Source organism: Xylaria bambusicola, assembly GCF_022495145.1.
Source record: "Xylaria bambusicola strain CBS 139988 unplaced genomic scaffold F5B22scaffold_4, whole genome shotgun sequence".
In the NCBI taxonomy this organism is placed as follows: Eukaryota; Fungi; Ascomycota; class Sordariomycetes; order Xylariales; family Xylariaceae; genus Xylaria; species Xylaria bambusicola.
This window is the reverse complement of record NW_025953557.1, coordinates 302,171-316,197: the sequence shown is the minus strand read 5'-3', so window position 1 is coordinate 316,197 and position 14,027 is coordinate 302,171. Positions and strand designations below refer to the sequence as shown.

Sequence of the window (14,027 nt, the reverse complement as noted above, 5' to 3'; positions counted from 1 at the left end):
ACATCGCTAGACTTGCGCCTGTCTCGCCTGTATCTGTCTGCATCTCCAGGTTGCACAGGGAAGTGCGCCACCCCTGTCGGCGTTCAAAGGGGGTGGGCATCTTTCTGCGGCTGGGCAAGCTCAAACGGCCAGCTGAGGGGAAAGGCCGGGTACGTCAGCCCAACCATTCGGGAGAGTATTATAGTAAGATCGTTGCCCTTCTCCCTTCCCGGAATTACGTACAAGAATCCTCTAGTGCCCGGCCGTGATCTCCAAACCATCTCCGTTACGCGCCGTGGGTTCGGCGCTCAACGACCGACTACTCAGTCACAATGACAGCAGAGCTCGCTCTTCCAGCGCCGCTCCCGTGTCAAACGTGTGCCACCGTGGACGAGATCACCTTTACTTGCATACAATGTAACAACCTCGCTTTTTGCGACACTTGCTGGTCTAAATGGATCTTGCACACGCCTGGTGCTGTTGGATGGTTAGTCAGTCACCTGTCGGATATGGAATTTTCTTTGGAGTAGTAACCTATTAGTCGCTGTCTATGGAGCTTGCAAGCCCGCAGCGTGAAATCTGTCCCAACATCAGAATTGTTGCAACCAGCCTGCGTACGTCAACTAACTAACCAACGTCCTTGTTTCGTAGGAATGGAAAGCCGCATGAGAAAGCCGATCCGCTTGTGGTCGGTCGGCTCCGTCAAATTTTAGAGCCGATGCGTACGGAAGAAGAACACGAAGCCGAATTACTAGAAGATCAAGACACAACGTGGTTCGGATATGGTCGCGATGCGTCAAATCATCCCCAGCTATACGGTGTGTATTGAAGCTACCTGACCGGGCTCCTAGGTCTTCTCTGCTTGGATAATCCAGCAGGCTTTATATTGTTGAATATAGATGAACCCAACTGACTTATTGCTACCGATTATGGGCGCTTTGCTGCCATAATGGCTGAGACACACACGGAGGAGACAGGCGAGCGGTATCCCCAGTTGGCATCATTTATTGGCGAGACAGGTATGCGCGACATTGCAACATCAAGAGATGTACCGATGGCAACGAGATGTGCTGATGTATTTGGTGTAGGTGCTGGGAAAAGCACTCTGATCAAGTTGCTTATTGATCGCCAGGACCTAGTATCACCCCAAGGGTCTAAGTACTACTCTCCAGTAACGTCGTCTAATCAAGACCGAATCTCGACTACGGGTGACGTGCACCTCTACGCGGACCCTTCCACATTGCACGCGTCAAGTCCTTTGCTTTTTGTTGACTGTGAAGGCCTCAGTGGCGGCGAGGCTGCGCCCAAGCAGCTGAGACAGGCGCAAGACCCTGTGTCATCGTCATCACACCCAACCTCCAACTACACACGACGATACGCAGCATCAAGAAGGATTGAATGGGCACAAACACCCCAAACCCAGAAACGCGAATTTGCCGTCAGCCAGCTATATCCGAGGATTCTCTACATATTTTCAGACGTGGTTTGTTTTGTGTTGCGCAACGCCCGTTCATTCGAATCGACCGTGCTGCACAAGTTGATTAAATGGGGTGCTGCCTCTATAGACAAGTCGATCAACCAGCCCGTGCTTCCGCATTGTATTATATGCCTGAATGCCACAGACGTCAATGTCGATGAAAAGGAGTGGGATGTCACTAAGGCCACGCAAATGTTTCTATCCGACATCAGCGGTGCAATTCATCGGGAGCCCGTTCTTCAGCAGTATGCCCAAATTTGGCGCCAACGGGGGAGGTATCTTAATACTACCAAGGAGCTCCTTGAGTGCTATTATGCCTCGATTAGCGTTGTTCGAGTGCCTTATAAGGGATCCTACAGTAAGTCATGTCGTGTATCAGGGAGAACGCCTATAGCACATAGCAGACAATTCCAAACCACACGTACTATAAGACACCCTATTTCCGTTTCTTGTGTAGCCCTGTATCGAAAACATGCTGATCTTCCTGCTATAGTGTTGATGAACGAACAGGCTAGTAAGTTATCTGATCTAATCAAAGATCGGTGTGCTGCATCACATGCGAAAAAGAAACTGGTGCGAATGCAGGCTAACACGGAGAAACTTCACTTTTACTTGATGGTATGGTAGTTTGGTAGCCTATTTGAATACGCTCAAGATTGGCTGACCCCGATGGTAGGCGGCATTTGACCACTTCACTCGAGACCTCAACACACCATTTGATTTCGTTAGAGAGATGCTTCGGCACAGCCCCGTCTCGCGGAATTTCGAGGGAAACATTCTCAGTCTTGCAGTGTTGATAAAGGAGAGTGCTCCTCATGTTCCGCTGAGGCATGATGCGGAACAGATATTCCGAGTCATTGGGCCGATGATAGCATCGTGTATAATGCTTGACGCCGTTAGGCAGAAACTGCCAGGTATGTTCAACTGTCCTACACAGCCAAGTTTGACCTAGCTAAGATATTGTATTGAAGGAACCATCAGTCGATTGTTGGATGACCGTTATGCCAAGTCATGCATCGGGGCAATGCACACCTTTTCAGAGCTGTATTGGCCTTGTAGCTTCGAGAACCAAGCACTCGGTGAGCTTGGCCGCTGCTGCAACGTCAAGCTGGGTCACAACCCCAAAGGCCATCAGAACAAGCAGGGCAAAATCATCGGCCACGGAGATTACCAGTCCAGCTTCAATGTCGCCATCTTCCAACCCCAATGGGAGCATATTCTACGGGCAAGCCTTATTCAGGTTCAATCTGCTAGTTTCCGGCTTGCGCGTGAGTTTCCAGACAGATCTGAGCTCGAAATTGCCGCCTTGCTACACCAAGAGCACTTAAATGAGCTTTATTCCAATAACCTAGGTTCCGCTATGAACTTCATCAGCTACACATCGTGTCTCTGCTGCTTAAGAGAGCTTCCTGAATGCGCGTTGCCTTGTGGGCATGTGCTTTGCCTCTCGTGCGTCGAGATATACGGATGTAGAACTTCGAGGACCACCATTGAAATCAGCCGATGCCCAATACACGTACGCGATGTAATTTCAAGCCCGCCCTGGGTTGTCACGACGAAGCCGAGATTTGCTGGCATCAGAACTTTATGTTTAGATGGGTACGTCACTCGCCCTCAAGACCCTCGATCAGATTGCTAACGCAAAGGCAGAGGAGGAATTCGTGGGATAATACAGCTCCATGTCCTGAGAGAGCTTGAGAAGATACTGGGTCCTGACCTTCCAGTTCAGCTCTTTTTCGACCTGATTGTAGGGACAGAGTAAGTTGAGGCAACTGATAGTCTGGTCCTAGCTAACCACTGTCCCAGTTTCGGTGGTGTCATTGCCATTGCCCTGGGTGTGAAAAAATGGTCCGTTAGCTCCGCTATCGAGAAATTCAAGGATCTCTGCCATGAATCCTACATAACCAGGGGCATATCAAAGTTACCGCTTTCTAAGGCATTGTCGACCTTATACCATAAGAGTCTATACAAAACACAGCCACTTGAAGGTGCTCTCCGCCGATATCTATCTGAGCAGCCCCTGTTCGGAGCTGTATCTCATCGTTCTTGGCTTGCAACTTCAGCTAAGGTTGCCATCACTGCCACAACTGCGGCAGCTCACCAAGATGTTGTCTTTGCTAACTATAATCGCCCCGACCTACCACAAGGAAGTAAGTTAGTTAGTATCGTACTGCATCCAATCACTGTCTCACTAATGATTAATTTCTCAGGTGTACCCTATCACTTCTCTCGTTCAGATACACCATCTAATGAGATACGCATATGGGAAGCGTGAGTACGGTGATCGTTCATGTATACATGATAGCAGACTAATCGTTGACCTAAGCGCTCGTGCAACGACGGCTACAGCGCCGCTGTTTTCCCCTTTCAAGAAAGCCGAAACTGATATTGAGTATGCGAACGGTGGGACGCAATGCATGTGTCCCATATTGGTCGCCCATTATGAGGCAAAAGCAATTTGGAAAGACATGGCTGATACGCCACCTGATCTGGTCCTCTCTATCGGCTCAGGCCGTAATATTGGTGACTCCTCCAAAACCGAGCTCGGCAGCCCGACGTCCCTGTATACCACAACTAATGACTCTCTTACAACAAATCAAATGCCAAGCACAGTGATCCGTCAGGGCCGAGGCGGTATGGGGAATTACAAGCGCCAGAACCCTTCCGGGTCTACAACATCGGATTCTCTGGGACATAAGAATGCCGCAAGTGGCTACATTGTGCGTAATCCTCAGGCGCCGATGCTGCTAACATTCAACAATCCAATAGCTGGTCAAACAGATCGCCTTTATGATCAGCGATTAAGCGAGAAAGTGTGGGGTAATTTCTTGACTACACACGTCAGCCGAAGGACGTCAGTCCGCCGGCGATATAGACGTGTTTGCCCGGAGCTATTTTCGAAACTGCCGAAGTTCGACGATGTAGCAAAACTTGATGACGTCGAGCGGGAAGCGCGTGATGTCCTGCGACAGAACATAGCGGAACTTGTTGAGATTGCGCACAGGCTCGTGGCAAGCACTTTCTTTTTCGAGAAAGACATAGCGAGTGTCAAACAGAGTTCTTTCGGTTTTACATGCACTGGTGCGGCTCCTCTCCCTTAACGTAGAAAATCCGATCATCTGCTTCTGCATCGCATTCTATGACACAAACCTAACAAGAACGTAGGGTCAATCTTCTGTAGGTTCCGGCCGCACTCTCCTGAGATCAAGGCCTTGGCATGGTTTCTCATCTCGGTCCTTGACGGTGACTTCGAGCCTTATTTTCTCATCGAGGAAATAGGTCTAGATGACGCAGCTGTAAGTTGTCCTCTGCCGTGCCCTGGTAATCCAAGTGTCGTACTCAAAATGATGATGACTAATCCCGGTATACATAGCAACGAGTTTACCAAATCGTTCTCACGAATTCGGTGCTTCAAGATATGCACCTCCAGGGTAACTTTCAGCTGGATCATCTACGAATCAATGCAACGCAGGAGAACTCAGAAGTCAAGATATCCCTTTGCCTACAGGGTGCTCCATACTCCAGTGGTATCCATGTCCTTCCAATCAGCGGCTTCCCGAGGCGTCTGATATCCGAGGATGGCCGCGGCGTGCATCAAGCTGGTAATTGGCCTTTTATTCCACCTAGATATTTCATACTTGTTATCAAGCTATACTAACACCGATGTAGTCGTCTCTATGAACAACCGCTCAACAATTCAGCGACAGCCAAGTTTCATCAGCACTGATCCATCTAACAGGAGCACTACTCCTACAACATCTACATCGATGTCCTTTTCGCCTTCGCGAGGTGAGACGCCGGTCAGCCCGCCTTTTAGTCGAGATTCGTTCGAGAAATCGTCCTTGGCACGCAATGTGAATGATTTACCAGAACTTGAGGGCTGAGTGATCCTCATAAGGTTTGTAAGACAATTTGTCCTTTTAGAAAACTATTGGGAATATTGGCTACGAGAGCTTCTCCGGCGGCTATTTCATGTAAAATTTTGTTCGTTCGTTCGTATAATAGTCAGTATTAGTTACATGCTTATGATCTCTTACTCTATATCTCTCTTGTATGTTAGCCATTCTGTTAGCAGCATCGTCACATCCCAGGCTTTAGCCATCAATGTCAAGACTCTTTACCTCTATCCAGGCTTCTATTAAACCATTTGGTAGTTCTATAATCAAAAATGGTTGGAAGAATAATACTGACAAAAGGCAACTGGTTGGTATCTAGATAATATCTTGTTGAACCTGTTGTTATATCGTACCTTCAGCTTGGTAGTATCGTAGAAATGGAAGAAAAGAAAAGAAAAGAAAAAAGTTTATTTTACCATACCAAAGGGGGAGCAGTTTTAGCAATTTCACATACCTAACAAATTCAATTCCAGATATGGATGCACACATCTTACGCAAAGTGACGTCGTTGCTACTCTCGCAGCCGAAATTTGGTCATGTTAGGACTAATTATGTGTATATATACAACTAGTCTGCCAGCCCAGACCGCCTAGGTCTCTGGGTTCTGTTTTAAGAAGCGAAGTCTGTATAACCTCACTTTCCAATATTGCCTGCATGTCTCTGAGGGATTATGAATAGCCTGCAATGGCCTTTCGTACGGCCGAAGTGCAAGGCGAACTGCATATTCAGCTGGCACAGCGTATGTGCGTGTAACACTAACATAAAGCGTTAATGATAATGCCTCTCAATTAGTTAGCAACATTGGTAACTCTGCTATTAGTATGTTACTATCACATAAAGAGAGAAGATTAATTAATATTAATGACAGCTACTACTTATCGTATATACAAAGTTGACTTACCTCCTCTCCTGGCTAGTACCTATGGGATATGGAATCTGATGGAGTCATATTTGGTTGCATCTCCGCCACTTCTATCACTCAGCTGCTTGGAAAGATGCTTATCGTAGGATCATAGTATATTCCCAGCCTATCAACGGCATCCTATGGCATGTATAGCCCACGCTACTATTGTGAGAGTGCTCTCCGATTAAAGACATTCAACGTAATGGAGTTGCCGATAAACTTGACACGCCACGAGTATTAGAATGCCATACGGAGACTAAGAAAGAAAACTGGATAGGATAAGTATGATGAGAAATAAATCTAAGAGAGAAGCAAAAATATCGCGGCAAAGAAGCGCGAAAAGGAGCAAAAATGTACAACACCAAGGATTCGCTGGTCGTCACCGACCCAACTACTGATTCGGCCCTCTCCGGTTTATCTAGGGGAGAGCAGACGGGATCCCGAGTTTTCCGGAGGGTATGGTCGTACATACAAAACAAGTGCAGTATTTTGAGTCATAAAGTTATCCTGGGGAAAGGTGAGTAGTGTCATAGGTCGAGTAGCGGGACAACTGCTGGCGGCGCTGCTCTATAATCGTTCCACGAAGCAATGTTTGTATTCGTCATTTTAACTGTCAGAGGGTCTATGCTGTTCAAAGTATAGAAACTTGGTTGGCTGATGCTATACAAATTGTCATCCGCGCTGAGTGGAAGATGGAGTTTTAGCTCTTAGATGAATGAGGGCATATCATATTCCCTGCATAGTCGGTGGAATCTCGCATTACCTTGCCCCAGTTCTGTAATTATCACCTAGCCATGCAAGGTGGTATTGTGTCTAGATGTGTGTTCTGTGAAGAGTGCGAAGGGCATAACTAGTTACGCTGTTTATGATATAACAGTAGGTGCCTACTTACGCCCGTATAGTGATTCTGAGTAGCTATAGCATCACTGTAGAACGTAAGACTTTTAGAGTGAGAAGAGTATTGATATGTTAAATCTGATAATTGAAGCCTAGGCTAAAACGTCATTGTCACTTTGTCACAGTCGATTAAACATCATCCTCAGCAAGCGAAGTAACACGACTCGTTTCAATAGGTTCTTATGTCAGTATTTCCCGATCAAGCTCTCCAACAAGAGTGGACACAATTTTTATTTCTGAAGTTATTGAATGCAAGTTTCTCGCCACTTTTGGCCTGCCGCAGACTCTATTACCCCCTCCGTCTCGGCGTAGCCGGTATATTTACTTTATTAATGAACGTGTTGCTTTACCATATACACGTGGACGGATTATCAAAAGGGATCAATGTGCATGGGTGGGTCGACAGGATCCCGCCTGCAAGTCGTGGTTGATGTAGAGGTGGACCAACGAAGTTTTCTCCGCGACGCCTGTGCGTGCGCTTGTGGTTCTCATCGATTTCTCCCCTCACAACAAGCCGTTTGGGCTTATGGGCTCCGGTTTGGAATCTGGCGCTCTTTGACTTCATAGGTATTGTTGGAATGAATATACCCAGGCAGTCGCTTGTTAAGAATTAATCCTATACTGTGCATTGCCTAAGTTTTGAGGAAGCGAGTCGTTTACAGCAGTGCAGAAATTGTTGCTAGCACAAGTCTACTAAGCCCCCGTCAGTTGAACTGGATTCAAGGCGGGCACAGTAGTTCCACCAAATCACTTGGTTAAGAAAATCAGTAGGTAGCTAGGTATTTTGTGAAGTTATGGCCTTTTCGCGCAATATCGTTGTCGCCCATGGTTCATACATACATGATTGTCTTACCTTGTTATGAAGGAGTTACAATTATCAGCTACGTTACACAATGTAGCTTTGTCAAATTTAGACTTTCTGAACACATACTGTGGTTTTATAATCGAGTACGGATCTAAGACTCGGTTTGCATCGTCCACTTTGGTCTACATGCAATACAGTGGCGGCAGACAGTATTAATGTATGCTGAGGGAGCTGACGATGCTAAAAGTATCGAACAACATATTACCGAAGTACCTAGCAAGCAGTTGAATCAAATCATCAAATCGACTATAATACATCATCCCTATCATTGAATCTATCGGAAATTGAAGTGAAACGTATCGTATATCTAGAGAGTATGAAATGCTTTCTCGGACATTGAGCGGGACTAAAGTCACGTCTCATAACGGACTTGTCGATGCCGAGGAAATTGTGGAGACTCGGGAGTTGGAGAACCGTGTCATCTCAAGAGAGGAGCCTGGAAGAGCACCACTTTAGAGCGGATCACATCCGAAGTTGCATTGCGATGGGCACAGCCTACGTTAAGAGTATGAAGTTCTTGCATTTGTTACTGGGGCGGCTGGTCTAGGCCATCTTGATTTAAAATCGCAAGCGGATAAGGTTGGATACGACAAGAACACGAGACCAGATTGAAATGCAGGGCCGTAGAATACTTCTTTGACCTTCGAATAACCAGATGGGTATCCTTCTTCCAAGGCAGCTCTGAGTGGCAAAGAGGGGATGACGTGTACGGCATTGCAAGCCAGCTCTTCCTTACCTGTAGGACCTCGTTAAATCATTGGGGGCCGAAAGTTGCATAGGCAAACAATATCCAGTCGTGGTGCGCTGTGTGCCCAGATAGGCGAGTAGGGTTTCAATGTTGAACAGCTCTTCATGATAGGTCAAGGCCATCAAGGCTTAGCTTAGACTGGCCAACTCGATACAGCCACTCACTGCCCCCAATTTCGGCGTATTGGGGGACAGGTTGAAGTCACGGGCCAGCGGATACCATCTTCTAACGTTCCACCTTGAAACTGGGTTCCGGGCCGCTGTACTAGGCGATCTGTTTGTAGACCATGCGAATCTAACGACAAGAATGCCTAACACCGTACGGAACACCTCTCTACCGGTGTTCTACAGAGATCGTCAAGCAATCGCCGAAGTATCTACTAATAGGAATGGACGACAGAAGTGGCGCAATTGCTCAGCTAGGCCATACATGTATGACAACTCAAGCGCTTGTACCAAGCCATACGAAGTAGTTTGGCCACGGAAGCGGAAAGAGCACACAAATATGTCAAAGTGAATTTATATGTCATTTGTTTCAACAGCTGGGGTGCTATGTCGTTTCGGAAGAGGTCTCTTGTGACGGTCCAAGGCTTCCGCCCGTTTTGAGTGAACACAGAGGGCAGCAACAAGATAATGCCGGCGCCCTATGACCAACACTCGACTGGATATTCGGCGCTTCCGAACTTCAACACAAGCGAGGCCTTGCTATGAGACCACTGATTAGCATGACGACCTATAGTCATGCGAGTTCATGGGCTGTGCTTTGCTTGATAGGCTTGATAGGCTTGATAGGCTTGATAGCTATGGCCGCGAGGTTGGGGACCGCGTTTGCACACAATGTAGACATTGGGCCAACTGTGGGTAGCCATGCGCGTTCCCCCTTTGCTCAAGCCTACACTCACCCGATAGAGCGCCGTGAGCTTCATCGTAAAGCCTGTCATTGCTTTACTATCCACCGCCTTCTTGTCAATCATGGCACCAAACCCGGGCAAACATGGGTTTCAAATGACAATGATCACATTGACTAGATGTGATGTTGTTTGCTCGTCGCACCAAAGCTCTCACTAAAAGCCAGGCGTGTAAAAACTGAAATTTGCAATCTGGATCAAAGAGCACCAGATTGGCCCGATTTGAGACACTGGGATGAAGAGCGAGACTTTGATCTCAACGTGGGTCCTTCCCGGCGCCATGTCTGGTCGATAGTTGATCAATTGAGATCGGTCCGGTACTAATAAGTAATAGTCGGTGTCAGATCCAATGGAAGCTGACTGGACACGACCAGTGACACGAAAGGGAGCGAGGCAGCTCTTTATGAACGCGAAAGAGCGTGTAAAGTGGTAGAGTGACACGGCGAACTCGGCCCCCTGCAGCCCAGCGCCCGCCCATTAACGCGTAGAAACGAAAGCCGTCACAGCGTCATGCTCGAAGTGGCCAGTGCAGGTGTAGCGTATTGGAGGTGGGCGGGAGAGGAGGAGACGAGCGCGCCGATTGGGCTGGGGTTGTCGTCGTCGGGCGCCCTCATACAACATAACGACGGGTCCGCCCCGTTGGCCCCTCCCTGCGCTCGTTTCTTGAATGGTCCTGGGCTGGCATGTCGACGCGATGATTGGCTTCCTACCACCTGTGCCATTTTCTATATGTACAGTTAGCTCCCTTACATAGTACTGTAGGCGTAGGTATGTACTCACTGTAGGATGCGCGTGAGACCCGCTTGACGCATTTGACGCATTTGACGCCGGTGGCAGAGGGGGACGGGCAAATCAACGTCTTGACGACTAATTAAACCCATCGAGCCCATTAAACCCCCTGCACAGCGCGCGCCCGTCGCGCCCCGAATGCGGTCAAGGGCCGGCTCCCTTGGCTCGATCAGTTCAGAATCGCAGCTGGTGTTGGACCATTGCTGCAGGAATGGATGTCTGCGGGATGTCTGTGCCTGACCTGTCGAGCTGTGTCTGTGCAGGCCCGTACCATACTGTGATCTCTGCCATGTTGTACCTCACTCTGCCAAACCTACCTCTATACTCCGTACATAAGTATACAAAGGAGGTACGAATATGTAGGTATGTACTACTTGGGTAGGTAGGTACATGTAGGTACTCATGCAAACACCTCCCGGAATCGTAGCGATCGAAGCAATCAATCACCCGATTTCAGGGCTATACCGCCCATGCTATAGCGCTTGGAGTGCAGTGAAGGGGTGCTATTTGCTGCCCACTGCCCACTGCCCGGTCCCTGTTTACTGTACACTGCACTACACCATCTACTTACAGCACGTTGTCCCGCCTGCCCAGGTCTGCCAGGTGCTTCAATGCCGTCCTTGCCCCCCTCCCAGGATCTGATTGGCGTCGGTGTTCCTGTCCTGGCCCATCCTGGCCCATTCTGTTCCATCTCGACCTGTCCTGTGCTCTGATTCTGCTCTGATCCACCCTCTCTACGCCAACACCATCACGCGTCCATAACACGCCAACAGCCCTCCTCCCTGCGCCTGGGGATACCTAGATACTGTGCATCCATTCCTCCCTGCTGCTGCTACAGGCATTAGTGCTGTACCTATTATAAGCTGCATGATACTAGCATACAGCGTACCTTCGACCTCCTGTCCGTTGCTTGCTATTTGTCCTCGTCTCAGGCCAAGCGAGTGAGAGCGACAGATGAGACATAGAGGCACACACACACAGAGAGAGAGAGAGAGGGCAAAAAGAGAGGAGACAGACAGACAGACAGACAGAGAGAAAGCATTGGATCATACAGGTACCGTCCCCAAGCAAAAGGCACCTAGTTACCTACCGACACTGTGTGCTCCGTGCCCAGATCCCAGAGCCCAAAGCCCAAAAGTCCACTTCATCATCTCGCCCTTGCAGATGGGACTGTACAGTAGTTAGGTAAGTTGGCAATGGCAAGCATTCGAGTTCCTCTGAATGTCTCTCTACCTTCAATTCCCGTCGCCTATTTCTGTGCTATCATCCCCCACTCTCTCTTTTCCGCTCCTCCATCACACATTGCCCATCACTCACTCACTCACTTCCCATCCAGGCTGGTCTTGCTTACGCCATTCAAGGAACAACAGTACACTCACACACACACACGCACACTAGACTCGTCTTAGCCTGCAGCCATTGTGCTCCAGTCGTCTTGTCCTCTTGCTCTCTAACATCTGGCGCTTCCCGACACCGTCAACGTCTGTTATTCTTGACGTGCATATTCCAAGACGTCTACCTTCTTACATACCTCCTGCCTGTAGCCACATCCCGCGTCCACCTCCAGTCCGCCCATCCCAGCGTTCTCGTCCTAGGCCTCTCAATTCGCGACCACCCTCCTTTACGACCACTGCCACGGAAGCAGCCCGGCACGCAATAAGACCTTGCGATCCCCTTCACACCTTTTCGCCACTTTTCCTTCTACTCCCCCTCTTTCGACAATAGGTGAACCTGCCTTTTGCTACTAGCTTCGCTCGCTTTAAGGACATCAAGAGACGCCTCCAATTCAGGATCAAAACAAACAAACAAGTCCTCCTGGCTATCGGCTTGCTCACAGTCACACACATACACACATATTGTCTTGTCGGACATACTGTACCAGTTAGCTCTCGCACCTCAGATCAATTCACTGTAGAATTGGTTGCTCATTAGCCGTTTCGAACCCAGCTGGTTCTGTCTCCATTCGAAGCTTCAATTAACACTTTCTATTACTCATTGGGCAGCAAGCGACATCACCCAAGTGCACACATTTAACTTCGCAATGGCTGCCATCGCTCGTCAACCTTTTGCGCCGCTCAATGAAGCGCGTCTACACACCCTAACTAGTCTAAAGAATAGACAAAATGGTGAGTAAACTGAGGTTCAGTCTCGATTTGCATCCTTTGCCTTGATCCCACATCAGTCACTCCGTCCTGTAATCATGCTCAATCATTTCCCTCCCAACTGATAGTATTATCCATCCCTTCATTTGCGCACGGTGAACACAATGACTCCGATATCCTGCCCACAGTATCAGAGTTCTTAAGTCTAGTCTGAGATACAAGCTAACATGTGAGATAGCAATCTCAAGCCCGTCTCCTGTGAAAAGAAAGGCTTCTGACGTGGCCGAGTCTGACGACTCTGAAAATGTCGACCCAGTGCTCTTCGCTAAGCGCGCCAAAGGCGCTGATAGCTTCTATTCCTCCAAGGGCTCCTTCGTCAAGCCTTCAACCTTCTTCCTGACCAAATCTGCCAGTACCAATGACCTACCTGTCTCAAATTCTCCAAAGGCCGCCGCGCCTCGTTCGCGCAACGTTTTGAATCCCAAGTCACCGGCTGCCAAGCTCAACATAAGCATTGCCCGGTCTTCTCCCCTTTCCGCACCAGCTGGGCGGTCTCCCACTCGAGGCAAGCGCTCAGGTATTCTATCGTCTCGGAAGAACGGCAGTTCTTTTAGCCGGATTGACCCGCCTGTCTTTGGACTTTCTAATGGGTCTTCGGCGGCCCCGTTCTCGCTTGACGCTGCTCTCAAGGGAACCATCTCCAGCTATACCAGCCGTAGCGATGTTTCAACTTCAAAGAAGCCATCTTCGGCGCTGTCTGATTTCAGTGGCTTACATGAGCCCGAGATGAACTCATCGTGGTTTTTTGATATCCATGAAGATACTGAAGAACAAGAGATGACAAACCTTCTCCAGCACAGTACCTGCGTTTTGGACATCAGCTCAGACGAGGAAAGTGAAAGCCGGCGCCAGCGGGAACGCGCGGAGGGCAAGGAAAACATCCCCCCCGTAGACGATGTCTCCCAAACCTCCCGCCCACGTGCTGCACGACTTGCTGCCGGTGATGACGACATGGTGGTTGAGAAGGAAAGGAACCCGCTCGGCGAAATGGACCCTAAACAGTACTACGCCAAGGGTTGTTATGAGAACTCTATTGTTATTGTGCCCGGCGAAGACGATGATGAACCTATCCCGAATGAAGTGAACTTTGTTCCGGAGGCGAGTACCTCAGCCCCTGCTGATGGCGAAGTTGAGGCGGGCTCTGTCGCCGAACCCTGCAATCTCTCAGAAGAGAACCCTACAGCTGAGGAGCTGATGCAAAAGACAGACGCCCCTGCTTCTGGCGCTGCACTGCTTGAGCCATTGGAAGGTACTGGTGAAAGTTTCGAGGTTTGGGAAAGCAGCAGTGCAAAAGATGAGACAGAGGCAGCTGCGGAATGTTCTTAAGAGAGGAGAATATGTACCCTACGGACATCGGTTTGATGAGTTGATGAGCTGAGCAGTGAATGAACTTGATTGAAACC

General features: G+C 48.8%; 4 protein-coding genes across 4 annotated transcripts; all 4 read left to right on the top strand.

Annotated features, from left to right (window-relative positions):
• Positions 1–311: 311 nt before the first annotated feature.
• F5B22DRAFT_633515 (uncharacterized protein) lies at positions 312–4,557 on the top strand (the record flags this gene model as incomplete). The annotated part of the gene is made up of 11 exons (XM_047976843.1): positions 312–466; positions 631–799; positions 938–998; positions 1,068–1,814; positions 1,950–2,074; positions 2,133–2,370; positions 2,428–3,055; positions 3,107–3,214; positions 3,263–3,606; positions 3,667–3,727; positions 3,783–4,557. The coding sequence occupies 11 exons, from the start codon at positions 312–314 to the stop codon at positions 4,555–4,557; spliced, it is 3,411 nt and encodes a 1,136-aa protein (XP_047834757.1).
• A 231-nt stretch (positions 4,558–4,788) lies between these two features.
• F5B22DRAFT_337057 (uncharacterized protein) lies at positions 4,789–5,641 on the top strand. Its single transcript, XM_047970866.1, has 2 exons — positions 4,789–5,058; positions 5,126–5,641. The coding sequence occupies exons 1-2, from the start codon at positions 4,875–4,877 to the stop codon at positions 5,338–5,340; spliced, it is 399 nt and encodes a 132-aa protein (XP_047834756.1). The 5' UTR covers positions 4,789–4,874; the 3' UTR covers positions 5,341–5,641.
• A 3,736-nt stretch (positions 5,642–9,377) lies between these two features.
• F5B22DRAFT_336937 (uncharacterized protein) lies at positions 9,378–9,988 on the top strand. The gene has a single exon (XM_047970864.1). It carries the CDS (start codon positions 9,473–9,475, stop codon positions 9,791–9,793), a length of 321 nt encoding a protein of 106 aa, XP_047834755.1. The 5' UTR covers positions 9,378–9,472; the 3' UTR covers positions 9,794–9,988.
• Positions 9,989–12,130: 2,142 nt separating this feature from the next.
• F5B22DRAFT_336867 (uncharacterized protein) lies at positions 12,131–13,959 on the top strand. Its single transcript, XM_047970863.1, has 3 exons — positions 12,131–12,343; positions 12,410–12,588; positions 12,803–13,959. Exons 2-3 carry the CDS (start codon positions 12,504–12,506, stop codon positions 13,948–13,950), a joined length of 1,233 nt encoding a protein of 410 aa, XP_047834754.1. The 5' UTR covers positions 12,131–12,343; positions 12,410–12,503; the 3' UTR covers positions 13,951–13,959.
• The last annotated feature ends 68 nt before the right edge of the window (positions 13,960–14,027 follow it).